The 27,978-nt window shown below is 50.1% G+C and overlaps 1 protein-coding gene across 2 annotated transcripts; it reads left to right on the top strand.

Annotated features, from left to right (window-relative positions):
* The first annotated feature begins 1,727 nt into the window (after positions 1 to 1,727).
* Positions 1,728 to 27,435, top strand: ITGAD (integrin subunit alpha D). Of its 2 annotated transcripts, XM_055409927.2 has the most exons (30): positions 1,728 to 1,848; positions 3,462 to 3,567; positions 5,690 to 5,793; positions 5,928 to 5,998; positions 6,140 to 6,254; positions 10,534 to 10,664; positions 11,577 to 11,722; positions 12,536 to 12,689; positions 12,788 to 12,938; positions 13,495 to 13,568; positions 15,005 to 15,134; positions 15,259 to 15,401; positions 15,562 to 15,702; positions 15,795 to 16,004; positions 16,839 to 16,969; positions 17,089 to 17,246; positions 18,497 to 18,651; positions 18,879 to 19,010; positions 21,034 to 21,107; positions 21,333 to 21,474; positions 22,722 to 22,835; positions 22,947 to 23,026; positions 23,133 to 23,216; positions 25,136 to 25,214; positions 25,371 to 25,478; positions 25,578 to 25,655; positions 25,977 to 26,090; positions 26,231 to 26,332; positions 26,746 to 26,856; positions 27,298 to 27,435. In XM_055409927.2, exons 1-30 carry the CDS (start codon positions 1,803 to 1,805, stop codon positions 27,412 to 27,414), a joined length of 3,501 nt encoding a protein of 1,166 aa, XP_055265902.2. In that variant the 5' UTR covers positions 1,728 to 1,802; the 3' UTR covers positions 27,415 to 27,435. The 2 variants fall into 2 exon arrangements, 1 of the variants encoding a protein (XP_055265902.2); XR_016036584.1 differs by lacking the exons at positions 26,746 to 26,856; positions 27,298 to 27,435 and having other exon boundaries at positions 25,558 to 25,655.
* Positions 27,436 to 27,978: the final 543 nt, after the last annotated feature.

Raw genomic sequence — 27,978 nt, 5'->3', positions numbered from 1 at the left:
TCTCTTTGGCACATCTGAATTGCCAGCGACACTCCTCTTGCACAATGGGGCCATTTTTAGTAAAAAAAAAAAAAAAAAAAGGTCACTTGAACCCAAGCACTGGGATACCTCATCAATCTGATAACCAAGCTGGCTACTATTAATAAGTGACTAATGGGCAAGATATGCTGGACCAGTGATGATTCACGTCCTTTGCGGGTTGCAGTAGATGGTAGGAGATTCCATCACATAACTCAGAAAAGGGTGCAATTTCAAATATATGAATTATTTCTGAAATGTCTTATTTCATATTTTCTTGGAAATCGAACCAAGGGTACTCGACATTTAGTCTTCATTTTAAGTGCTTCAAATGACTGTCACATATATACACGAGATAGTATGCCCCAGTTAGGGATTTTTGTCACATATTTTAACCTTCTAGGTCTCCTCCTGGGCTTTTATACATTGAACCTTTTGAGAGATATTCATTTATTGTGGAATATTAAAGACACACGCAGGGAGTTCCCTGGTGACCTAGTGGTTAGGATTTGGCGCTTTCACTTCAGAGGCATGAGTTCTATTCCTGGGTGGGGAACACAGCCTGGCCAAAATACAAACACACACACACACATGCGGATTCGGTTACCAAAGGGGAAAGGAGGGGAAGCAATAAAATTAAGAGTTCAGGATTAACATATATACCCGACTATTATAAAATAGATAACCAACAAGGACCTACTGTATAGCACTATAGGGAACTATAGTCAATGTTTCATAATAACTTATAAGGGAAAAGAACCTGAAAAAAATAGATGTCTATGTATGTATAACTGAATCATTTTGCTATACCTGAAAGCAACACAACATTGTAGATCAACTATACTCCAATGAAAACACACCAGAGAAACCTACAGAGAAAATAACAACCACCCGTGTGTTTACCCCTCCCCAGTGTAACAGATGTTAAAATATTGTGTGTTGAATGCTAAATTTAACACATCAGACATCCCCACCCCTCGAGAGGCCATCACTCTTCTGATTTCCAGCCTCCTAGATCAATTTCACCTCTTCCTACGAAAGGATTCATATTATACAGCTCTGGCATCTGTCTTCTTCCACTTATGACAAAGTTGAAATTCATCCACGTTGTTACCCATATCTTTGGTCTGCTCTCTTTTATTGCTGACTAGTAACTGCTCTGTAGGAATTTACCAGTTTGGTTGTCCATTCTCCTCTTGCTGAGCTCTACTTCTTTATTCTTTAAAAAAAAATTTTTTTTAAGTAATTTTTAACTGTGCCGCCTAGCATGTGGGATCTTGGTGCATCAACCAGAGATCGAATCCTCACTCCCTGCATTTGAAGTGTACAGTCTTAACCACTGGACCACAGGGAAGTTTCTGGGCTCTGATTCTTTAAACAACACCCTCAGCCATGCTCCAGCCCCCACAAGTACCCAGGCAGTGGTCTGCTCCTCTCCAGGCTCATGTCCATGCAGAGGGTCTTCTCCGGCTCTCTGTCCTGCCTCTTCCACTCATATGCAGCCCCAGAGAGCTCCCAGGACCCTGGGCACCAAGCGGGTCTCAAGGGCTGGGGGAAGGTGGTCTGGGACAGCCAGGGAAGCCAACTCCCCGGAGGTAGAGTGGGAAGGAGTGTGGGGGGCTTTTCCCCAAGGTGTCTTTGGCCTTCGCCTTTCTATAAATAACCCAGTACTTCCTCACCGGGCCTTCCTCCTGCCACGTCAAGCCCTGACTCATTATTGTAACTCCCCCCAAGACACGGAGCACCCTCCGGTACTCTGCTGCCTGTGCTCCTCTTTTTCTCTGATGAGCTGCTTGGGGATGGCCTTTGCAGTTGTGCTGTTCCTGGCTGGTGAGTGGGGGTCCTCGGGGCTGTGAGAAGCCTTGTTGCAGGCTGGGGGAGCGGTGGTCTCTGCCTGGTAGGGCAGGCAGGAGGAGCTGAAGGAAAAAGAGAGGACTCCTGTCCAGTCTGGTGTGGTGGGAGGAATGGCCTGGAATCTGGGGAGGGGCAGGAGCTGGGCAAAGCTGAGGGAAGTGGGCTCATGGGTTACGCTTGGGTGGAAGGTGAGCTGCTCTCCAGGTTGCCCATGGCTTCCCTCTCCCTTCCTCTCCTGGGGGCCCTGGAGTGGGTGCTGGGAGTGAGGGGCGTCTGCCCCAGGGCCCCTGGGAGGGGAGGCCACACCATCCACAAGAGATAGGAAGACTTTAGTTTAGATGGCACCTCCTTGGTCCTGCCCATCTCCTGAGTCTTTCCAGCTTCTCTTGAGAAATGGGAAGGTCTGGCTGCTCTGGGTACCAGAGTCTGGGAATGGCTGCCCCCTTTATCCCCTGGGCTCAGACCCGCCCACTTCACGCTTTGATGTCACCTGCCTGGCCCCTGAGGCATCTGGGTCTGAGTCCCTTGGTATCCTCTACCTGTCAGATCACAGGGGCTGCTTCCAGACTAGGAATAGAATCACCCTTTGTGAGGAAGATGTCGGATGTGAGGCTCCCTTGCATGTGGCCCCAGTAAGGACCAGCACCCTAAACACCTGGCCTCTGCCCAGAGCCCCAGGGTTCAGGTGTCTGGATCCTCCTTGTCACTGCCTGGCCTGATGCCTGGTCTCCTTAAAGCTTCCCTACTCTTGGGGTTGGAGTCAGCTCCTCCATCCAGAGACAACCAGGCTTCTAGAAGGAATGGAGAGGAAAGGTGATTGGTTGGGAAGGGGTTGGGAAAAGCTCTTGAAATGTAATGTGTCTTCCCCTGGGGCTTTCTAGCTTAGCCACTGGGATGAGTCAAGAATCGGGAGAGCGAGTTGGAATCCTGGCTGTGCCAGTGACCAGCTGTGTGGTTCAGAGTCAGCCAGTAAATGCTAAAGTCGCCTGCTAAGGGCCAGGCACTGTTCCAGGCACCAAGATAAGGCAGGTGTAGTTGCCCTTGTCCTCCTAGATCCTGGCACCAGGAACGAGGACATGGAGAATACAAAACGACAAATAATAAATCACAGAATTCTAAGTGTGTTCCCCAAGCCTAATGGGAAGATGGAGCAGGACAGTTTTTAAGTGGAGTGACCACACGCCCTAGTTTGCCTGGCGGCAGTACCAATGTCCCTGGTGTAATTATTAATGGTGCCCCCTCCCCTCTTGGAAGGTCCCAGTTTAGACAATAAATTGTACGGTCACTTTATCTTTAAGGGATATTCCTGCTCTGTCTAACCTACCAGGAGGTGACTGGCCTAATTTCAGACTGTGGGTGAGGGGGAATTTCTCTGGATGGTCGCCCTCTGTATTGTGATTAGACTATTTTTAAAGGAGGAGGAGACATGGAAATCACACAAGTGGCAATAGTAAGAATGCCTTTCTCCCGGGCAGATGGGGAATCAAGGCTGAGCGTGGTGGGTGTCAAGACCCTGAGAAGTCAGGGGTCCAAAGGAGAAGGGGCTTCTCTGACTGTTCTCCCCACCCCCACCTCCCCATATTCCTCAGGCCTGGCTTCTTATCATGGATTCAACTTGGATGTGGAGGAGCCCCTGGTCTTCCGAGAGGACGGAGCCGGCTTTGGCCAGAGCGTGGTCCAGTTTGACAGATCTAGGTAGGCCCCGCTCACTTTCCCCAGCTCCGCCCTCTTGGCCTGCAGGCTGGCATTCTGATTGCTACCACCTGGAGGAAGGGCAGCATGGGCTACAAACCCGGTCGCAACACCAACAGGAGGCGGGCAAGGTTAGGGTCTGCTGTACCTGGCTTGCCCAGCCTCTAAGGATCTGTGCTGTATTCCTGGTATATGAAGGAGCGTGACACTAAATAGCAAATAGGAAACACCAGGACAGCAGAGAGCGAGGGCCCGAAGAAGAAAAGGAAATAAAATCTTTCTTCCAAGAACAGGAGGGAGGCCTCATAATTTTATTTTGCATTGGGATCGGCAAATTATGTACCCACGCTGCCTCCAGAAGGGCACATTCTTGGGTCCCAGAGACAGGGACCCAAGGAGTTGAAGTCACAATGTGATGCAAGCATAACCAAAATCTGGGAGCCACAGGAAGGGAGACATCAAACCCAGGAGGGAATTCCAGGAGGACTTCACAGAGGCGGTGGCACTGGCAATGACCCTGAGAGCACAGGAAGTTTCAGTTAGTCAAGAAGAAGCATAGAGTTCACTGAGTCCTAAATGTACATCCCTCCTCCTTTCTCCCTCGACTGGCAGGCTGAGGACGTGGAAGCAGATGTCAGGCCCTAGAGCTTTATTTTCTTTGTTTTGAAATATAACACAGAGATTGATATGCACGAATCTAGAAAGTCCAACTCAATAAATGTTTCACATATGTGTATCCAGGTAAGAACCACCTAGAACAAGATGTAGAATCTCTCCAGCATTTCCCCCCACTGGCTTCCCTTGAGCCCCACATGACCACACAACACCCAACAGATTCAGACAGCTTCTGTCCCACTTACCATCAATTTGTGTTCAGGCCCTATTTTTTTAAAAAATGAAACTCTTGATTATCTGCTGTTCACCAGTACTTTAGTCCATGGGGTCGCAAAGTGTTGGACACAACTGAGTGACTTTCCAACCAAGTGTATAATATATATTGAATGACATCCTGATTGCTACAAAGCTCCTTTTTTTCCTGGTTTCTGCTGAGTGATAGTGAAAAGGTTGAGCTGACATGTAAGAAATGGGTTGGGGTAAAAAAAAAAAAAAACAACCCTGTAGGTCAATAGTTTAAGACTAAAAGTTTATTTACCTGATTGTGCCAGAAGAAAACAAATGGCTACATCTCCAACCACCTGATTCAGTGTCATCCTCAAGTCTTAGACAAACAAGGATTTCAGGTTTGCATAATGGAATGGTCCTCTAGAATGAATCTTTAAATGCCAATTCAACAAGTCTCGTGTGGCTAATCAGTTAAAATACATTAATATTTGTCTAATTCCCTCATCTGAATAGCGAGCTTGTTGGTAATAAGAACATTTTCCCAAATCAAAAAATTCTCTCCTCTCAAGGTGTTTTGCAAATAAACTGTTGCATTTATAAATGAATATAAATTATATGAAGCAGTTTCTGATACAGTTGCTTTAAATTAAATTGTTTATCATATTTAAATTATCCAATTTGGGAATCTCCTTGTGGTCCAGTGGCTAAGACTTCCATGCTCCCAGTGCAGGAGGGCCAGTTTTCATCCCTGATCAGGGAACCAGATCCCACATTGCTGCAACTAAGACCCGGAGCAGCCAAATAAATAAAATTGTAAATAAATAAATAGTCCAGTTAATTACAGAATTATCTATTGGCTTCAGGACATCTTTCCATTTAACTTGAGGTGACCTGTTTCTTGGAACAATGGCTCTGTCAGAATGATAGCTCCTAGGAGACAAACTGCACTGATTTGTGGTTGGGAAATACTATTTTTTGTTCTGAGTAGTTTTATTCTGAGTGAATGTTAAAACACACACACACACAAAGTCCAAAACTATTTGCATATACAAATATACGTATATTTATATACACACACATGTACCCAAACAGACAAACAGAAAGCCCAGCATGGCCTTTCAGCCTCTGTGGGTTAGACTCACTCCCTGATTTTGAGTAGCCTCACACAGGCCGGGGCCGAGAGCTCCCCTCGTGAAATCTCACTTCCCCATGACACTTCTTCGCCCAAAGCGCCCCATGCCCCCACCCCTCCTGCGACTGTCCATCCTGGTTGTACCTCCAGACTCGTGGTGGGAGCCCCCTTGGAGGTGGTCACAGTCAACAAAACAGGACGTTTGTACGACTGCACGCCTGCCACCCGGCAGTGTCGGCCCATCTCGCTCAACAGTGAGTGACTTGCCCCAGGGACTGGGTCCTTCAACCCTCCTACTCAGGACTGCCCCCTCCTCACCTCCAGCCCAGACTGTCCCCCCAAGTGAGGGTGTACCTGTGGGTGTGACCCTGTGTGTCTGCCCTCTCAGCTCCCTCAGAGGCTGTGGACATGTCCCTGGGCCTGTCCCTGGCGGCCTCCACTCATCTCTCCCAGCTGTTGGTGAGTGTTTCTGGGTCCCTGGAGGGTCTTGAGGGAGAAATAGGTCGACAGGGGGTGGGGGTGAGAGAAGGCTGGGGCTGAGGGAAAAGGAGGGGAAGTGTTCTGGGGGGCCTCCTCACCCACACGGGCCTCTGCCCCCAGGCCTGCGGCCCAACCGTGCACAAAGCCTGTGGGGAGAACATGTACATAAAAGGCACTTGCCTCCTGCTGGGCTCCCACCTGCAGATCATCCGGACGGTCCCCACCGCCCTGCCAGGTAGGTCCCCCAGAGATGCCAGTTCTGGGTGGAGCGTGTGCTGGAACCACTCATGCGAGCAGAGCATGAAACTTGGGTCTCCACCTCCTGGGTCTTTGTTTCCTGGGCCTCTTGTGCCCCAGGCCCCCTCCCAGAGGGCTCTGCAAGCTCAGCAGGGGCTGGGGGCACAGTCTGGCCCGACAGGAGGTGTAGTCACAGCAGGACCCCTAAGCTGGGCGAGCCATGATGACTCTGACGGGCCAGGAAGGAGCCTCAGGGTGCTGCTGCAGGAGGCATGAGGGTCCCACATCAGCCAACAGGTGCTGGGGTGCCTCCTGGTTTCCAGAGGAAGGGTTTTGGGTGGTGAAAACCTGAGGTGAGGACCATAGATCCAAGAATCCAAGAGGGAGGCAGTCCTGGGGCATTCTGCTAATCTGCCAAGACAGCCCCAGACTCACTCTTCCCGTTCAGTTCAGTTCAGTTCAGTCGCTCAGTCGTGTCCGACTCTCCGTGACCCCATGAATCCCATTACAAGGGCAGAAAAGGACCCGATCATGGCAAGTGTGAGGCACAATTTTGCCAGCACTGATGTCTCCCACAGAGAATGGTGCCTAGGCGGGCCCTGCAGCAGTCTCTCTCTCTGAGAGTCAGTCTTTTTTTCTTTCTTTCCTTTTTTGAAAATTTCTGGCTGTGCTGCGTCTTCATTGCTGCACACAGACTTTCTCTAGTTGTGGTGAGCAGGGGCTACTCTCCAGCTGCAGCGTGAGGGCTTCTCATTGGGGTGGCGTCTCTTGTTTCAGAGCATGGGCTCTAGAGTGCATGCAGGTCTCAGCAGTTGCAGCTCCCGGGCTCTAGAGCATATGGGCTTCAGCAGTTGTGGTGTATGGGCTTAGTTGCTCCGAGGCATGTGGAATCTTCCCAGACCAGGGATCGAACCCAAGTATCCTGTATTTCAAGGCAGATTCTTAACCACTGGGCCACCAGCGAAGTCCTCTGAAGGTCAGTCTTTACAAGTTCATCTTCTGTGTCCTTGAGCCAGTGGCTTCATTCCCTGGGCCTCAGTTTTCTCATTGGTAAAATGGCACTTAATAATTGAGGTGGCTATTAGGATTTAAAAGATTAAAGATACATGTCTAAGTGCGTAGACTCCAGCCTGGCATGTGTATGTGATTGCCCTTATGACTGATTTTCTAACTGAAAACTATCTGTTTGGACCAGGAGGAAGGCACAGATAAACAACCCCGTGCGTGGCGTCAAAGGAAACAATGGGCCCCCAGTGAGAGCCAGGGACCACACAAGGCACATGTTTTGTTGTTTTTGTTTACTTATCTATTTATGGCTGCACTGGGTCTTCTTTGCTACACAGGCTTTCTCTAACTGTCACCCTCTAGTTGTGGTGTGTGGGCTTCTCCCTGCAGTGACTTCTCTTGTTGCAGAGCATGGGCTGTTGAGCTTGGGCTCAGGAGCTGTGGCACACAGGCTTAGTTGCCCTACAGCATGTGGGTCTTACCGCCCGGACCAGGGATCAAACCCATGTTCCCTGCATTGGCAGGCAGATTCTTAACCATTGGACCACCAGGGGAGTCCCAAGGCATGTTTTGGCCCACAGAAAACACGAACCCAGACTTCGTGGGCTTTTAGCCAAAAGTGAAGCAGCAGCAGAAATAGCTCCCAGACAAAGTTGTGAGAGCAGAGTCTACAGAGGGAACAGAGAGAGTGGCAAAGACTCCTGTGGGTCATAGGCCCCACCGGGGATGTCTGTGCAGCAGGCAGGCGAGGTGGCTTTGAACACTAAGTGGTAAATGTCTTCTCTTAGATGTTTCTGGGGCTCATGAGGTGTGATGTCTGATGAAAATGGGACATACATGTGTAAAACTGGTGCAGACAAGGCAGGTTTGAATAGATGTGGAAGGACTGTGCGCAAGGCAGTGCTGGGTACTGGGAGCTGGGTGTGCATTGCCTTCTAGGTCCTCATAAAATCCTCGTGGAGGCCAGGATGATCCCCATTTTATAGATGAGAAGACTGAGGTTCAGAGAGATGAGTTTCCACTTTAGGAAGTGGCAGAGCGCAGAGCTTGAACCAACCTTGCCTGATTGGCTTGGTTCTTTTTCCAGAAGGCAATCAGCTACAGCCAGGTGTCTGCTGTGGGATACAATAAAAAGAGCAAGAAACAGAAGTGACATTGCAAGGGCACTGACCACAGGCCTAGTCTGAGAGAGCATGTGGAGGGGGAGGGGGATTTTGTCATGCAGCTAAAAAAGTGGGTACAAGTACAAAATATGGTTACAGAGAACACCAGCTACCCAGCTTGGGGGCACCTGAGCACACACTCAGCCTGCCATGTGGGTGGCTGGATTTCCTAGTCTTCAAGGAAAACGGGGAGGAAAGTGACCTTCCATTCTTCCATTTCTTCTCAGCACTGGTGATACTGGTTGAGCTGGCAGGGTGGGGGAGGAGTGAGGAGCTGGGAGAAGGCATTTCTGCTTCCGTGACCTGAGGCCAATTGCCACAGCTCAGCCTCACACCTCAACCTTGTGGTGGCCTGATCTCTCAGCACCCCGAGACCAACACAGGATGTGGGGTGCTGGTAGAGGTATCAGCTGGGTTTTGCACAGAGACCACAACCCCCTACGTAAGTCTGGGGACAGCCTGAAATGTCTTATTTCTTCATGTGCGTATGCTGTGTCTCTCCACTACCGTGTGGACTCCACAAGGGCAGGAATGAGATCTTTTATAAAACTTTGGTCTTCAATCGGCTTTCCCTTGAGACAGACTCTGAGGCTCCCTTGAGAATATTCTCAGGTGCAACCCCCATGAGAGCATGAGGGAAGCAGGGCTGAGTAGATGTAGAGGGTAGACTGTGAGAGGCCTCAGTTGCCCCACCGGGAGCTTGGAGCGTGGCTGGGTACAGGTTGCCCCCTGGAGCAGGAAGTGTAACCTTGGGCAAGACACCTCCCTTTTGAGTAGGGTGACACCTCTGGAGGAACTCCACTGGGAGCCATTGACAGCCAACTCCCTATAGCTGGGGATGAGCACCTCCATCCTGATGGGGGACAGGTCTTGGGAGCACACCTTAGCATCTGTTCCAGGTGTGTCCTTGGGCACAGAAAAATGCCTGGTATATGGTGATGATGGTGATAACAACTACCCCTTATGGGGTGCCAAGCCCTGTCTTAATTACTTGATGCACATATTCATTCCTTATTTGAATTAGAGTAGGACTCCTTTACATTGCTGTTAGTTTCTGCTGCACGATAAAGTGAGTCGGCTATATGTAATCATACAACCCCTCCCTCCTGAGCCTCCCTCCCGAGCCTCCCTCCCGCTCCCCCATCCCTCCCCTCTAGGTCATCACAGAGCACTGAGCGGAGCTCCCTGTGCTGTATAGGACACAGCATGGGAAGGAGAGGGTGGGACGAATGGAGAGAGTAGTGCTGACATATCCATTCTTTTTATCTTTGCGATAATCTTGTGTGGGTGCCCAGGTGGCTACATGGTAAAGAATCCATCTGCCAAGCAGGAGACAGGGTTTCGATCCTTGAGTCAGGAATGTCGCCTGGAGGAGAAAATGGCAATGTTTAAGGATCTTGCCCGGGAAATACCATGGACAGAGGAGCCTGAGGGGCTACATTCAGTCCATAGGATCGCAAAGAGTTGGACACAACTGAAGTGACTTAGCGCACGCACACACACACGCATGCTACAGTATCCCTGACATGTGTAATCAATAAACAATTGTTGACTAATAGAGCGAGGAGCCCACCCAGCCCCCCAAACTCTACATCTTTCTCCCCTTTTGTAAGCCTTGTGGGAGGAGGGGAGAAACAGGGACTCTGCTAAAGGGAGAAGGGGCAGAGACAACAAATTTACACCTCATCTGTGGATAGTGTGGGGATTGGTCCCTGTGCCAAGAGTGGCTCCCTGACTCCGTGGAGCAGAAAGGGTTTCTGGGCCCCAGGAAGTGGCTGGGACCCACACATGAGTTTCTTTTTTAAAACTTTATTCGTTTACTTTTGACTGTTGCTGTGTGCAGGCTTTCTCTAGTTGAAGCAAGCAGGGGCTATGCTCCAGTTGTGGTGTGCAGGCTTCTCATTGCAGTGGCCTTTCTTCTTGCAGAGCACAGGACCTAGGGTGCTTGGGCTTAGTAGTTGTGGTACACAGCTTAGTTGCCCTGAGGCATATGGAATCTCCCCGGATCGGGGATCAAACTCATGTCCCCTGCATTGGCAGGCAGGATTCTTAACCACTGGACCACCAGGGAAGTCCCCTTAAACATGCATTTCTGATTCCTCTCTGCAGAGTGTCCAAATCAAGAGATGGACATCGCCTTCTTGATTGATGGCTCTGGCAGCATTGTCCAAACTGACTTTAAACGGATGAAGAACTTTGTCAGAGCTGTGATGGACCTGTTCAAGGGCACCAACACGCAGGTGAAAACTAGGCCCTCTGAGGCCTGGGGAGTGGGATAGGGGAGGGTCTACCTCTGGGAAGGCCAACCTGGGAGGCTGCCTGGCATCACTGGGAGCTGGATCAATAGGCCTGTGCCTTGAGGAAGCTAGGGTCCAAGGTCAAGGCATGGTCCCCAAGCAGGGCCCATTGGAGAGCTGACCTGAGAGGAGGTTCCCCCATTACATTTGCTACGTCCCCATGTGCCACAGGAAATACATTTTTGCTATTTAAATACATTGAAAGGAATATCAAATAATTTTGTTGTGAAATTTGACTGAAGGTCACTTGGCCAAATAATTGATGATTTCTTTATCATGTTTTTCATATAACTCGTGATTTCTATATCTTATTCTTTTATTTCCCAGTAACCAGTGTGTGGGTGTATATGTGTGTGTGTGGGTGGGTGGGTGTGGGTGTGGTGTGTGTATATAGATTCTTGTTGCCAGTCTGTCCATGGGATTTCCCAGGCAAGAATACTGGAGTGGGTTACCATTTCCTTCTCCAGGGGATCTTCCCGACTAGGGATCAAACCCACATCTCCTGAGTCTCCTGCATTGGCAGATGGATTCTTTACCATTGAGCCATATGGGAAGCCCATAAATTCTTGAGAAACAAGGAAATGTAGACTTCAAATTGATTTTGTGTATTATAAAAAATTTTTTTAATCTAAATTTTACAAATACAGTAGTCGGCAAGGTTATTCTTTGTAAACCATGAAGGAGCAGTATTTAGCTTTGATTTTCCAGTTTTCTTTTTCTGGGTTTCAGTATATACTTGTCAGGCCTCAAAATCACGTGGAACATGGTTTGTAAGTGCAAAATTATTCCAAAATTTAAAATTTACTAACAAAAAACAACTCCTGAGCTCCAGGGCTCTTTTCTTGGCCTTCACAGTTCTCGCTGATGCAATATTCAAACCTTATGAAGATCCACTTCACCTTCAGCCAATTTCAGACCATCCGGAGCTCTCGGAGCCTGGTGGATCCCATCACCCAGCTGAATGGTCTGACGTTCACAGCCACCGGTATCCTGACAGTGGTGTAAGCTCCGACCCCCGCTACCTGCGGATAAAATGCTTCCCCTCCACTATCTGGTACTGGGTCTGCCCAGCCCTTTCTAGTGTTTGAAGGAGGATCTGGAGAAAAGGCTCACAAGGAAGTGAGGGGGCCGCAGGCAGAGTCTTCCTGGAGTGTTTCTGGTCCCCTCGCTGGTTGCAATCCCCTGAGCCAGGGCGAGGGCCGGACTCCTCTGCAGTGTGTTTCCGCTTTGCCTGGCTTTGGATTGGCTCGACTCTGAGCCCACCTGGGTTTGCTTCTCGGTTCCCATCCTAGCTCCCGGCTTGCTACCTGGGTCACCGTTGGAGTAATCGGCTTTTTCTAAGTCTTGGAAAACTGTCAAATGAGGATAAATTCACAACTTGGTTGGAAGGATTAAACACGATAACATGAGCGCAGTGCTTCCGCCCAAGAAGTCCAAGATAAACGGCTGTGGATTTTATTAAAAAAATTAAAAAATGCAGCTCCTCTTTACCGCGCTGGAAGGACTTGGGAATTATTGCCAAGTGTCTGCTTTGTGCCTTTCTCCCCATCAGCTCCTTTCTCTTCCTCATCCCTCATCCATTCTCGCTGTCTACATATTACCACATGCCTGCCCAATACTGGGGGCTAGGTGGCCCAGGAAGAAAATGGCTTAGGTGCTGGGGTCAGTAATTTTTGCCAGTATGAACTCATGACTTAACATGCCTGAGTCTCAGGGTACCAGGCTTCCCTGGTCTCTCCAGAGGAGCTTCTAGTGCTGCAAATGATTGCTTCCCAGAATCTCAGTAGAGTTACCCTCCCTTTCTTCCTTGACAGGAGAGAACTATTTCACAGTAAGAATGGGGCCCGTAAGAGTGCCAGGAAAATCATCATTGTCATCACAGACGGGGAGAAATATAAAGACCCCCTGAAATACACCGACGTCATCCCCGAGGCAGAGAAAGCCAACATCATCCGTTACGCCATCGGGGTGCGTCCCTTCCTCCTGGCTCCCCCAGACTCAGCCTTCACCTCCCCCAGGTAGAAGGGCTGGCGGGCCCCTCCTCCTCATGTGCCTCTCTGCCACAGGTGGGAGATGCTTTCCAGGCACACGCTGCCAGGAAGGAGCTGAACATCATTGGCTCTATGCCTTCGGAGGACCACGTGTTCAAGGTGGACAACTTTGCAGCACTCAGCAGCATCCAAAAGCGGCTTCAGGAGAAGATCTTTGCAGTTGAGGGTAAATGGGGAGTGAGTCCGGGTGTCGGAACTGAAAGAGCCGAGACCCAGTTGTCGCCCACAGTCCCGAGGATCTGTCCCTACTCGTGTTGTTGTTCAGTAGCTCCGTCGTGTCCGACTCTTTGTGACCCCGTGGACTGCAGCACTCCAGGCTTGCCTGTCCTTCACTATCTCCCGGAGTTTGCTCAAACTCATGTCCAGTGAGTCAGTGATGCCATACAACCATCTCATCCTCTGTCGCCTGCTTCTCCTCCCGCCCTCGATCTTTCCCAGCATCAGGGTCTTTTCCAATGAGTCGGCTGTTCACATAGGTGGCCAAAGGATTGGAGCTTCAGCTTCAACATCAGTCCTTCCAGTGTACATTCAGGGTTGATTTCCTTTAGGATTGACTGGTTCGTTCTCCTTGCAGTCCAAGAGTCTTCTTTCTGGATCCCTACTCTAGCTCGCCCCAAATCGTTACCCAGAACCCAAGCCCCAAACCACGTTCTCCTCTCTCTGCTCTGAATCCTCATGGTCTCTAGGTCTCTGGGAGTCTGAATGACCCATTTCCCCCACAGGAACGCAGTCGAGGACAAGTAGCTCCTTCCAGCATGAGATGTCTCAAGAAGGCTTCAGTTCCATCCTCACAATGGTGGGTGGAGCGTGTGCTTGATTAAGAGTCTCAGGCACCAGCCTGGGGCTGGGAACTGGGACTCAGAATAAACAAGAAAGTGGACTTGATGCTCAAGCTCACTGTCTAGTCTGGGACAGACACACAGGCAGTGAATGTAGGTGCTAGAAGCACAGCAGAGAATGGGATAGCTGAGGTCCCTGCTCTCTTGGAATGGATAACTAGTGGGAGGAGATGGTAAAAATCAAAGAAATGAAAGACTTTCCGATGGTGCTAAGCACCGCGATAGAAAAAGAGAGGTGATCAGAGGAGGGCTAAGGAATAGCCACTGAAGCTAAATGATGAGAAAGGGTGAGGCTGGGAAATATCTAGGGAGAAATTGCTCCTGGTAGAGGAAACAGCAGGTGCAAAGGTCCTGAGGCAGGAATGGGGTTACTACACTGGAGTGAGAGGGGCCAGCGCAGCCGGAGCAGAGGGAGCTAGGGGCAGCATGGAGAGAGGGCTGGAGAGCTGAGAAAGACCAGAGAAGCGATGGTCAGTTCAGTTCAAAATAAAGATAGAGACAGACAGTTGTCTGAAAGGAAGTATGTGTTCAAAATGTTTTGAACAGAATAATTTTTCTTGATGTATTTATTTGGCTGCACCAGGTCTTATTTGTGGCATGTAAGATCTAGTTCCCTGACCAGGGAATGAACCCTGGCTCCCTGCATTTGGAGTGCAGAGTCTTAGCTCCTGGACCACCAGGGAAGCCCCTTACCCGGAATAATTTTGAGGGCAAATTGAAGGGGACAGAGAAATGGAACAAGGTTTGTCATGAGTGATGCTAGGTCACGGGTGCTAAAGGGTTCATTACACGTTCCTTTTGACTTTTGTGTATGTCCTAAATTAGCCATAATCAAGAGCTTGGAAAGGCAATAAAGTATTCAGAAGAGGAAATGCCTAGCACTTTCTGAGGGAGCCAGGAACATCCCACAGATGTAACTTTGAGGTTGACTCTTCCAGACAGAAGAGTTGAGTCCCAGAAAAAGGAGAGAGGAGTGTCCAGGTCAGAGGGGTGGTGTGTTCCGGAACACAGGGTAACTCCATAGACTTGATTGCAAAGGATGCTAAATGCCACCCTCGGGGGTTTGATGACAGGGAGTCACCTTGGTTTGCCAGCAGGGTAGTGGCTGCACATTTGGGTTTAAAAAGCCCAACTCTGGGACAGTAGAGGAAGCAGAGAAGAACAAGTGAGGAGGCAGAAAGAATAGTGGGTGAGAGGCACTGGGGTGGCTCTGACAGTGGCAGTGGGGATGGACTGAGAGATGCAGGAGTCAGGGACACGAGGCTGCTGATGAGAGCTAGAAAATGACAAGAGCGAATTCCAGATGAGTGGGCGGAGTCAGCGGCAGGCATTTCTTCAGAATAGGCTGTCTTCTTCCCAGCTGCTCACCCTGGAATCCTTTCTTTCCTCCCAGGATGGACCGATTCTGGGGGCTGTGGGGAGCTTCAGCTGGTCTGGAGGTGCCTTCCTGTACCCCCAAAATAAGAACGCCATCTTCATCAACATGTCCCAGGAGCACGTGGACATGAGGGACTCTTACCTGGGTGAGACAAGGCTGCGGTTGGGGGCTGGGCAGGAGATGGGCTGCCTGGGGAGGGCAGGGGCCGGGGGTTGGGGGTGAGGGCACAGGGGCGGGGAAGCCTCGGTGCTGAGCCCTGGCCCCTTTAGGTTACTCCACAGAGCTGGCCCTCTGGAGCGGGGAGCAGAGCCTGATCCTGGGGGCCCCCCGCCATCAGCACACGGGGAAGGCAGTCCTCTTCACCCAGGCGTCCAGGCAGTGGAGGCCGAAGGCTGAAGTCACAGGGACCCAGGTTGAGTGTGGAGGGGGTCTCCAGGGGCAGAGAAGGAGGAGAGGAAGGGGGTGCAGGGCCTGTGCGGGAAGTGTGGGTGTCTGGGGAGAGGCGGGACCTGGCCCAGGGGGCGTGCCCCTGGCAGAGGGCAGACAGGATGACTCCCGACTCTGCCCTCCAGATCGGCTCCTACTTCGGGGCCTCCCTCTGCTCCGTGGACGTGAATGGAGATAGTAGCTCCGACCTGGTCCTCATCGGGGCCCCCCATTTCTACGAGCAGACCCAGGGGGGCCAGGTGTCTGTGTGCCCCTTTCCCCGGGGGGTGAGTAGCTGATGAGCCCCGGGCTGGGTGGGGTCTGGGTGTGGGTGGAGGGGTCGCCTGGATTGAGCCCTGACACCATTCTCATTCTGCAGAGGACTAAGTGGCAGTGTGATGCTGTCCTGCGAGGGGAGCCGGGCCACCCCTGGAGCCGCTTTGGGGCAGCCCTGACAGTGCTGGGGGATGTGAATGGGGACAGGCTGGCGGATGTGGCCATTGGGGCCCCGGGAGAGCAGGAGAACCAGGGTGCTGTCTATCTGTTCCATGGAACCTCAGAGCTGGGCATCAGCCCCTCCCACAGCCAGGTGAGGCCCCCCAGCCTTCAGCCTCTTCTGCTCGCCTCCTTTCCCATGTCTTAGGTTTACCTGATGCCATCTCCTGTCCCAGTCTCGGCAGCGACCATTCCCCTTCTCCTTTCAGTGGTTTATTTCCCTGAATTGCCCTTGGCCCAGCTAAGCACAAACGCTCTCTCTTCTCTCCTTTGACTCCAAACAGACTTCACACTGTGTGGGCAGCTTAGCGGTTAAAAGATCACAGGCCCCAGGTCAAATGCCTGACCAGCCCTGTGGGCTCTGTGGCTTTAGGCAAGTGACTGACTCAGCCTCTGTGAACCTTGATTTCCTTCTGTGAAACATAAAAGGATGAGCAAATTCCACTGACTTCTTGTAAAGCTAACTCGAGGACAGCACTAAGCTGTCCATTCCTCCAGTATTTATGAATGAACGTATAGAGGATGAGGAAATCAATCTGTTATGCTCGCTTCATTATGCTTTGATTTTGTCATTAACTTGCATTCTCAAGGTCCTCACTGGACCTAAAGTGCTCTGATCTCTGTCTGGGGTCCCTGGGGACCTCATTTTGTTGCTCTCCACCCCTCTCCTCCTTTTTTTAAATCTTATTTTTTATTATTATTTTATTTTTTGGCTGTGCCCTGTGATGTGTGGGATCTTAGTTCCCCAACCAGGGATCAAACCCGCGCCCCCTTCACTGGAAGCATGGAATCCTAACCACTGGACCACCAGGGATCTCCCCTCCCCTCTCTTCAACTACTCTATTCAGTGCCCTTTCCAAATCTTCCTTCTCAAACCTTTCCCATCCCCTTCCCCTGACTTGCCCTTCTTTTTTCTCTCTCTGGCCAGCGGATCGCAGGCTCCCAGCTCTCCCTCAGGCTCCAGTATTTTGGGCGTTCGCTGAGCGGGGGTCAGGACCTCACGCAGGATGGACTGGTAGACCTTGCTGTGGGGGCCCAGGGACACGCGCTACTGCTCAGGTGACAACTCCCCTCTCCCCACTTGCCTGCCCCCTGTGTCTGATTCACCAAGCTGCCCCCTCCCTTGTTCTCCCCGCCGAAGGCCAGAGGCCGGTCCTCAGCCCCTTATGCGCCCTCAGGAGCCTGCCGGTGCTGAAGGTGAACGTGACTATGAAATTCACACCCCCGGAGGTGACAAAGGCTGTGTATCAGTGCTGGGATGAGCTGACCACCACCATGGAAGCTGGGCATGCCACAGTCTGTCTCACCATCCACAAAAGCTCACAGGATCGCCTAGGTGAGCTTCCTCCTGGTAGACCAGACCCTTACCTCCCAGAGGCACCCCTACCCAGCCCTATCCTCAGGACAGAATGGAGCCAGGAACCCAGATCTCACCTCCACATCCACCCAACTGCCCTTCTCCCTCCCTCTCCCCACACCCAGGCCTTTAGGTTCCTTCTCCATGATACGTCCGGAGGTCTGCCCTTTTTTCCACCTTCCCAGAGGACAAGGCTTCTCCATCCCACCCACTTTGAGCTGTGTCCACGGCTATTCTTGCTCCTTCCCATCCACTATGCACCCGGTGTAGTTACCTTGATTGGTACTGAACACAGTTCACCATTCCTCACCCGCTCCCATGTTGCATTTATAAAGACTAAAATTCTTGCCCACTGTGACCCCGCTGATTTGGCCCCTCTGCCTCTCCAGCCTCCCTTACTGCAAGCACTCCCCACCTTTTTTTTCTGGCCACACCACGGGTCTTGCTAGATCTTAGTTCTCTGGCCAGGGGTCGAACTCCTGGCCCCCAGCAATGAAAGCATGGAGTCCTAACCACTGGTCCGCAGGGGAATTCCGTCCATACACTTAAAAAGCTTTTATTTATATTTGGCTGTGCTGGGTCTTCTTGCGCCACGGGCTTTTCTCTAGTTGCAGTGCAGAGGCTTCTCTTGGTGTGGAGCACAGGCTTTAGGGCGCAAGGGCTTCCGAAGCTGTGGCAAATGAGCTCAGTTGCTCCACAACATGTGGGATCTTCCAAGATCAGGGATCAAACCTGTGTCTCCTGCATTGACAGGAGGATTCTTCACCACTTAACTACCCAGGAAGCCCTCCTCTGTATAATTTTTAATTAATGTACCAGCCTCCCTCTCCCTTCTGGTCTTAGCCACCATTCCCCAAATATGGGATTTTCCCCTCCCCCTTTTCACCTGACCCCTGCTCATCCTCTAGGTTAGAGCTCAGACAAGGTCCATCCAGGAAGGCATCTCTGCTCACCAGATCTGAGTTAGCAAGCCCTGTCTGGTACCATTGAGGATCTGGCCCTTGCAGGGATCACGCTGTGATGTTATGTCCGTCGTGCTGGTCTCCATTTCTAGGCTGCGAGCTCAGGAGGGCAGGGACCATATTTCTCCATCTTCTCCACCTGTATCCCAGCACCCAGTACAGTTCGTGGCCCACAGAAAGTGCTCAGCGAATCTCCATTGCATGAAAAAATGAAAACAGAACCTTCGTGTTTCTCTCACTTTCCGTCTTCCGTCCCTCCTGCTTCAGGTGACGTCCGAAGCTCTGTCACATACGATCTGGCGTTGGATCCAGGTCGGCTGATTTCTCGTGCTGTTTTTGGTGAGACCAAGAACTGGACTTTGACTCGAAGAAAAACCCTGGGGCTGGGAGAGCACTGTGACTCCATGAAGCTGCTTTTACCAGTGAGGACTGTGGGTTCTGGGAGAGGGAGGAAGGAGCTCAAGGCCAGCCTCCGACACCTCCACTCCCTCCTGAACGAGGCAGGAAAGGCAGGGAGCCTGGGGCAGGAGAGGGGAAAATTGGGGCTGGGGAACCAGGTTTCCGCCACGTGGATGCGGTAGAGGAGAAACCCCAGGGGTAGCCAGTAAGGAGGAGGAGGGCAGGTTCTTTAAAGCCCTTTCTTCTCCAGGACTGTGTGGAGGACATAGTGAACCCCATTATCCTGCGACTCAACTTCTCCCTGGTTGGGGAGCCCATCGCCTCATCTCAGAACCTCCGCCCCGTGCTGGCTGTGGGCTCCCAGGACCTCTTCACGGCCCCTGTGAGTCTTCCTAGGAAGTCCCAGGGACGTGCTGATTCTCGCTGTGTCTCTGTGTGCTGAAGAACCTGGGGTGACTCCCAGGTGCCCACGAAATCACATCAAATCTAACATGCTTCCACCCCGTTACCACAGCCCAGCCCGGCTTGGAGCCTGACCCACATCTCAGCGGATTATCCACTTTGCCCCAACATAAACTCCCTGGTTCTCATTCTGCAGACCCTTCGAACTTTTTCTTTTACTTTTTTAAACCCACATTTTAATTTATTTATCAATTTTTTACTAATTTTTACTGTGTCACTTGGCCCATGGGATCTTGGTTCCCTGACCAGGGATCAAACCTGCACCTCCTGAAGTGGAGTGTGGAATCATTTTCTCTTTTTTTTTTTTTTTTGAGGTATAGTTGAATTGGGCTTCCCAGGTGGCTCTAGTGGTAAAGAACCTGCCTGCCAGTGCAGGAGATGTAGAAGACAAGGGTTCGATCCCTGAGTTGAGAAGATCCCTTGGAGGGGGCAAGGCAACCCACTCCAATATTCTTGCCTGTAGAATCCCATGGACAGAGGAGCCTGGAGGGCCACAGTCTGTGGGGTCACAAAGGGTGGGACATGACTGAAGTGACTTAGCATGCACACACACACACGGTAGAATTACAATGTTGTGTTAATTTCTGCTGTACAGCAAAGTGACTCATTTATACACACATGTACATGTTTTCCATATTCTTTTCCATTATGCTTTATCACAGGATATTGAGTATAGTTCCCTCAATATAGTAGGACTTTGGTGTTTATCCATTCTGTGTATACCAGCTTGCATCTGCTAATCCCAACCTCCCAATCCCACCCTCTCCCTTTCTCTCCCCCTTGGCACCTCCCAGTCTGTTCTCTATATCCTTGATTCTGTTTCTTGATTCCTGATTCTGTAGATAGGTTCATTTGGGTCATATTTTAAACTCCACATACAAGTGATATCAGGTGGTGTCCGTCTTTCTCTGAGAGACTTCACGATCATCTCTAGTCAGATGCAATTTTTTAAACTGGAGGATAATTGCTTCCCAATGTCGTGTTGGTTTCTGCTGTACAACATGAATCAGCTATAAATACACATATATCCCCTCTCTCTTGAGTCTTCCTCCAGCCCTCCCATCCCGCCCCTCCAGGTCATCACAGAGCACCAAGCTGAGCCCGCTGTGTTCTATAACAGGAGGCATGGAGTCTTGACCATTAGACTGCTGGGGAAGTCCCCCAGCTTTTCTCATTTATACCTCTATATCTTTGTCCATGTTGTCTGTCTTTTTCATGTTGCAGTTCCTCTCTGTTTTCAAGAGGAGGCACTGCCAAGTGACTACAGGTACCTGTAATTGCTCATAGTGTTCCTAGTAAGGGCAACATAATAAGCAGATGAAGACATGGTTTGGCAGTTGATTTCTATATCCTTCCTGCACGTCATATTTCTCATTTGGAAAAACATCTTTTCTCCACCTCAAAGATCCCGTCATCCCCAGAGCCTCAGTCTTATCTCCTTCTCTTTTGAAAACCATGCTCAGCACCTGTCACTTCTTCTCTGGCCTCCTACTGTGTCATGGTGATAGCAGGCCAAATTCCACGTGACTGGACGGATAGCCATCTGCCTCTACTTCTGTGGGTCCCCCGGGATTGTCGGCTCCCTGAATGTAAGAACCACCGTGTCTAATTCACCTGTAGTTGCCACCTTTCTGAGTGCAGAACCTGTCTCATTATCGACTGTTACTAATGTTTGCTGAATGCTTGTTCCAGTTGAATTTGACTCCTCCACTAAACGTTACGTTCTCTGAAGCCAAGGATCTTGTCTTCTCTTTCTTTTATATTCCAACTGCCCCTTCCGCATTGTCCGCCCCTCCCTCCTTGCCAGAGTCTAGGACTGCGTGCTAGGACAGAGTCTAGCACAGGGTGGGCGCTCAGTAATGCTCAGTGTTGACGAGTGTTCCCGATGAGACTGGGGATGGACTGAGATAAGGATGGGAAGAGAATGTACCGTTTTTCTGCAGCTCCCCTTTGAGAAGAACTGTGGGCAAGATCACCTTTGTGAAGGGGACCTCAGTGTCGACCTGAGCTTCTCAGGGTGAGTGAGCTCTGTCTCCTTTCATAGACATACACTAAAGCTTCGGGGGCCCCCGTCCTCATAGGATGGGAAGTCCCTGTGTTTCCTTTTGCCTCTCCTTCTAACAAAGAAGTGCTTTTGACTGGAAGGTCATCAGCACATTCCCACAGCCCTGCCGCCACTCCTGATTCAATTCCGACCTATTTCCTCGGAGCCTCTCTCCCAATCTTGTCCTTCCTTGTTCAGGCTGGAGACCCTGGTGGTGGGGAGCTCCCTGGAGCTCAACGTGACAGTGATGGTATCCAATGAGGGCGAGGATTCCTATGGAACGGTGATCAGCTTCTACTACCCAGCAGGGCTGTCCTATCGACGTACGTTAGCAATCCAGGTAAACAGCTCCCTTGGGCTTCAGTGGCTGGGACCTCTCCTGCTCCACGTTATAATAGGTTCCTTTAATTTTTTCTATGATGAAATATACAACACACACAAAGAGAGAAGTGCACAGGGCATATGTATAGTTTGATAACTAAATATTAAGCAAAAGTCTATGCAATTAACTTCTAGATCAAGAAATAAAGCACTCCAAAGGACTTTTTAAAATAATAATAAATTTAAAAGATGAGGAGGATTTTCCTGGTGGTCCAGTGGTTAAGACTCCGTGCTGCCAATGCAGGGGGCAGGGGATCAATCCCTGGTCAGGGAACTAAGATCCTACATGCTGCGTGGCAAAGTCAAAAGATTAATAAAAAGAAAGAAAAGAAATAAAGCACTTCTAGCACCTCCAGAAGCCCTTAATATAACTTTCCTCATCCTAACCTCATACTCTCTGCAAAGGTAATATTCTGCCTTATAATACTCAGTTCCTTGTATTTCTTTACCACCCATAAATACATCCCTAGATTATGCTGTTGAGTTTTGCCAATATTTGAACTTTATATAAATGGAAACATGTTCAGTTCAGTTCAGTTCAGTTGCTCAGTCGTGTCCAACTCTTTGCAACCCCATGGACTGCAGCATGCCAGGCTTCTCTGTCCTCCACTATCTCCTGGAGTTTGCTCAAATTCATGTCTGTTGAGTTGGTGATGCTATCTAACCATCTCATCCTCTTCTACCCCCTTCTCCCTTCCCAGCATCAGGGTCTTTTCCAAATGAGTCAGCTTGTCATATCAGGTGCCCAAAGTATTGGAGCTTCAGCATCAGTCCTTCCAATGAATATTCAGGGTTGGTTTCCTTTAGGGTTAACTGGCTTTCCTTCCCTAGATGGTCTTAATTTGATTGTGGTTGATTTTTATCAAACTTTTCCTTTGTATTTAGTATTTTATGTGTGAATCATGTTTAAGAAGTACTTCCCTACTCTATGGTTATAAAGACCTCCCCCTCTCTTATCTTCTAAGAGATTTATAATTTTGCCTTTTACATTTAAGTCTTTAATTCAGTTGGGATTTATTCTAATGTATGGAATGAGGTAGGGATTCAGTGTTTGTTTATTCATTTGTTTGCTTGTTTTGTATGGGCCAATTTTCCCAGAACCATTTACTGAGAGCTTCCCCTACGGCTTCGCAATGCCACCACTGTTTTGCATCAAGCCTGTATATGCATGTGACTAAGTTTTTAAAAATTCCTTCTCCTTTGAAGCAACCTGGTCAGCGTCCCCTGCGCCTGGCATGTGAGGCAGTGCCCACCGGAAACGAGGGCCTGAAGAGCAGCAGCTGTAGCGTCAACCACCCCATCTTCCGTGAGGGCATTAAGGTCAGAGCTTCCCCCAATTCTCATTGCTCTTCTCCCTCATCCTGACCCCATTTCCTTCCCTCTCTCCACCATGGCCCTCCCCATCCTCAACTCTTCTTTCTTCTCCCTCAGGGCACCTTCATAGTCACATTTGATGTCTCCTACAAGGCCACCCTAGGAGATAAGTTGCATCTCAGCACCAACGTAAGCAGGTGAGCTCAGGCCAGGTAGGGTGTGTCCCTCTCTCTTCTGTTCCATGCTCCAACTGGAGACTCTTCCTGGATTCCTTCCCAACCAGGCACCCTTTTCTCCCTCCAGTGAAAATAATAAACCTACATCCAACAAAACTACCTCCCAGCTGGAGCTCCCAGTGAAATATGCTATCTACACAGTGATCAGCAGGTACTTAATCCCTGTCCTCTCCTTGGACCTTCTTCCAAACCTAGTACCTCCTCCTGCAAGTCAGCCTTCTCTTTTGAAGATGGGTATCTAAGCTAGCCCCTCTGATTTCTCACATGAGAATTCTTGTTGATCAGCCATATACTTACAGCATAGCACCATAGCTTCCCTGATGGCTCAGATGGTAAAGAATCTACCTGCAATGCATGAGACCTGGATTTGATCCCTGGGTTGGGAAGATCCCTTGGAGAATGGAATAGCTACCCACTCCAGTATTCTTGCCTGGAGAATCTCATGGACAGAGGAGCCTGGTGGGATACAGTCCATAGGGTAGAAAAGAGTCCAACACAACTGAGCGATGAAGCACACCATGTCCCATAATTCTTTTTTTTTTTTTTTACTGCTATATTTATTTGCTATTTGTTTATTTATTTTTGGCTGCACTGGGTCTCACTGCTGCCTGTAGGCTTTCTCTAGTTTTGGACATCAGGAGCTACTCTCTAGTTGCTGTGGCTTCTCTTGTTGCAGAGCATAAGCTCCAGACAAATGGGCTTCAGTAGTTGACACACAGGGGCTCACAGACCCTAGAGAGTGCAGGCTTCAGTCGTTGTGGTGCTCGGGCTAAGTTGCCCCAAAGCATGTGGGATCATCCCAGACCAGAGATCGAACCTGTGTCCCCTGCGTGGGCAGGCAGATTCTTATCCGCTGCACCACCATCTCCCATAATTCTTGGTTCTCCTCTGGTGAATTGACCTGCTGGTGGGACACACACACCTTGCCACCCCTGTGCAGCCTCTCTTCCCTCTCCAAGGTGCAGACTTCCTTTAACATGAAGCCAACTCTAGCCTTTGTGCCAAACACAAACACACTGAACTGGATCTACTAGATTAAGAACTGAGGCTTTTCTGAATACTCTGAAGTGGGGAGCTTGTCTCCAACAGGATATGGTCTGTCACCACACAGAACAAAGAAAGGTCAGGTTTTCACAAAACTCAGGGGAGAACAGAGATGTGAGAAGCCGTCGGGATGGTTTGTAACAGCACAAGCCTCAGCAGGCCACAGGAAAGGCAGGGGTAGGGCTGCTGCTCTGGGTTCTGAAAGTGGCGGAGGGAGCAGGGACAGGCCAGGCTGGAAGCAAGACAAGGAGCCTCACCTACCTGGCCAAATTCCAGAGACTTTAGAGTTGGTCATAAGCTTATAATATTGCCATGGGACAGAGTTTGATGCTGCTGCTGATGTACCAATTTTTAGGGGAACTAGAGTTGGGGGTCAAGCAGTGTCATTGCCCTTCCAAACTCTCTGTGTGAATTTCCCCTTCTATCCATGGGAAAACACTAAAACTCACAATAAGAGCTTACATTTATATACTTATGACCTGCCAGGCCTTGTTTTAAGTACTTCACATGTATTTATGTAATTTAAGCCTTCTATTAGCAGCAGTGTTAGTCACTCAGTTGTGTCCCAACTCTTTGTGACCCCCAAGGACTGTAGCCCACCAGGCTCCTCTGTCCATGGAATTCTCCAGGCAAGAATACTGGAGTGGATAGCCATTCCCTTCTCCAGGGGATCTTCCCAACCCAGGGGTCAAACCTGAGTCTTCTGCATGGCCGGCAGGTTCTTTACCATCTGAGCCGCCAGGGAAGCCCAACCCTCCCATTAGGTCTATGATATAGTTATTGTTATACCCCCTTTTAAATATTTATTTATTTGGCTGCACAGGGTCTTAGCTGTGACACGCAGGATCTTTCAGTTGCACTTGTGAGACCTAGTTCCCTGACTGAGGCTAAAGTTGAGGCTGCAAGGCACATGGAGACCATCACCGATCCCCTGGATCACCTGCTGCGCCCCTTCCCAGCAGGCTAGGGTGCAACCAAGGATGGTCCCTGGGCTGTTTTTCACCCATAAGCCCTCTCTCTCTCCAGGCAAGAAGAATCCACCAAGTACTTCAATTTTTCAGCTTCTGACCAGAAGAGCAGAAAAGAAGCTGAGCATAGATATCGTGTGAGAGGCCAGGGGGTATCCGTGTCTGTCCCTCCTGTGGGGATGTAGGGAGCTGGTGGGGGAGGATGGAGAAGAGCTGGGAGCTGGAGCCAGGAAAGAGGTGGGACTTGGGATGCTCCAGGGACCACAGTCATGTTTTGTCTCTGTTTTCTGCAGGTGAATAACCTGAGTCAGCGTGAACTGGCCATCAGCGTTCATTTCTGGGTCCCCGTCCTGCTGAACGGTGTGGTCGTGTGGGATGTGGCGTTAGTGGCCCCTTCACAGGTGCCCGCCTGCTTTCCGTCACTCCCCAGAGTCTGATCCCACAGTGCCCATACCCTCCAACCAGCGGATCATCCTGTAGCTATTTCTCTCTTTCCCTAGAGTCTCCCCTGTGTGTCAGAGAGGGAACCTCCCCCGCAGCCGGATTTCCAGACCCAGATGCCAAGCAGTCTTGTGCTGGTGAGAAAGGTCCCACTGCAGGACCAGTTGGGCACTGGAGGCTCCCGGGAAATGGACTGCTAAGCTTCAGAGCCATGTTTATGTCCTCTGATGGTTTATCTATTCCCCATCCCCAATCGCCCACTCCAGTGTTCTTGCCTGGAGAATCCCAGAGACAGCGGAGCCTGGTGGGGTACCATCTATGGGGTCGCACAGAGTCGGACACGACTGAAGGGACTTAACAGCAGCAGCAGCATCCCCAAATCAGCTAGGTTTCATTCTGTCTTGTGGTTCCTGCTTAAGTGAAGATCCTCTTCAACTTCACTCCTCTCCTGTTCCCAGGACTGCTCCATTGCTGACTGCCTGAGATTCCGCTGTGACATCCCCTCCTTTGGTGTCCAGGAGGAACTTGACTTCATCCTGAAGGGCAACCTCAGCTTTGGCTGGGCCAGCCAAGTATGTCCTTCCTCGACTCAGATGGGGCTTGAAGTGTCTGTGCCCCTCTCAAGCCAGGGTGTTTCTCTATCCCTGAGCTGCCTGCGTGCCCCCCTGCCCCATATAGACCTAGTTCCCAGCTCTCCCCTACTCTTTTGTAGTTGCTGCAGAAGAAGATGTTGGTCGTAAGCATGGCTGAAGTCACATTCAACAGATCTGTGTACACCCAGATTTCAGGACAGGAGGCATTTTTGAGAGCCCAGGTAATGACCATGTGGTAGGCAGTGGCTGGGCTGGCCAGAGGGCTCCTGATGCTAAATCTGTGATGCTGAGTGGTTGGGGGGTGGAGCAGGGCTTGCAAGTTTGGAGAGAGGAAGAACGGATGGAGGCCCCTGGACAGGACAATCGTCCCTAAGCCCATGAGGGCTTGTGTACGTCACCTCTTGAGGCAGAGCCTGATGAAGGAAGGATGGGAGTTAAGGACTGGGAAACTGAGGAACTTCCCTGGTGGGGCAGTGGTTAAAACTCCACACTTCAAATGCAAGGATGCAGTGGGAGAGGCTTCGATCCCTGGTCAGGGAGCTAAGATCCCACATGCTGTATGACGCAGTCCAAAAAAAAAAAAAAGGGAATGTGGGAGGCCCGATACTTTCTGACCCCCAAACCCCCAAATCAGGTGGAGATGGTGCTAGAAGAGTATGAGGTCTACAGCCCCATGCCCCTCCTTGTGAGCAGCTCCATGGGAGGACTGCTGCTCCTGGCCCTCATCACAGCCTTACTGTACAAGGTGAGTGTTTTCATCCCACTCCTGAGACCACCAGCAGCCGGCCCTGCCCTCCCATAGACAGGATCGTATAGAGGGAAGAATTCAGACATGGAGTCAGGCTGGTCTGGGTACACATTTTGGCTCTTACTCACTGTTTAATGTCAGGCAAGTTGCCCAACCTCTCTGAGCCTGTTTCCTCATTTTTGAAATTATAATAATGCCTATATCACAGAATGCTGAAACAAGAGACATGAGGCCAGCGTATGCAGAATCTATGAATGATGTGTACAGATCAGAGCTTGGCACACAGCAAACACTCAATCGGTGATAGCTGTTGTTCACATAAGTATTCTAACACACAAATACAAGGCCACTTAGTTCCCTTCTGTCTCAGGTTCCTCCTACTCCCAACTTCCCATTCTGCCCTCTTATCCAGATTTTCTGATATATTTTCCTTCATAGTGTGGCTTCTTCAAACGTCAGTACAAAGAAATGATGAATAACAACCCTGAAGACACTGCTGCATTCAACGAGGAAGATATCCACAGTGAGACCCCAGATCCACCTTTGTCCGAGTAATCCACTTTCCCATTTATGTCTATTCCCATTGGCTGACCTTGGCTTCACCTATCAATCCACTTCCAGGGAAATAACTTCTGCGGGGACTGGTCTGAGCAACTTACCAGGTACCAAGTCATCTTCCCAAGGGGTCAAAAGATTTTTATATTTTTCCATATCCACCAGACTTCTTTGGTGATGACCCACTTTTCACAGAAGTAGGCATGATGCCAGCGTGAATTCTCTTATGTATAAGAACTCTCACATTAAATGAGGATACTTATAAGATAACCATGCTGTAAGGAAGAGCTCTAATCCAGGAACCTCAACGCTGTTCTAGGAGGGTGGGGCTGCTCGTGGGTAGAGATGTTTTCTTACTCTCTCAGTTGCCTGGGATCTGTGAGCGTAAGTGCATTGTAAGCAGTGTTAGGAGAGGAGGCCAAAAGTAGTTGTGTGTGTGTGTGTGTGTGTGTTGGTTATGGGTTTCTGCTCAGGCTCCCTGGTAATGACAAGTGAGCTGACTGTCCTAGAAGGTGAATGAAATATCCAGAGCTTGAACCCTTGAATGGGGTCCCCAGAAGCTAG

The sequence above is a fragment of the Moschus berezovskii genome, chromosome 27 (genome assembly GCF_049115385.1).
Source record: "Moschus berezovskii isolate FMDL1 chromosome 27, NW_MosBer_1.0, whole genome shotgun sequence".
NCBI lineage: Eukaryota > Metazoa > Chordata > Mammalia > Artiodactyla > Moschidae > Moschus > Moschus berezovskii.
Note: the sequence above shows the minus strand (reverse complement) of the source record. Positions and strands in the feature narration are given on the sequence as shown.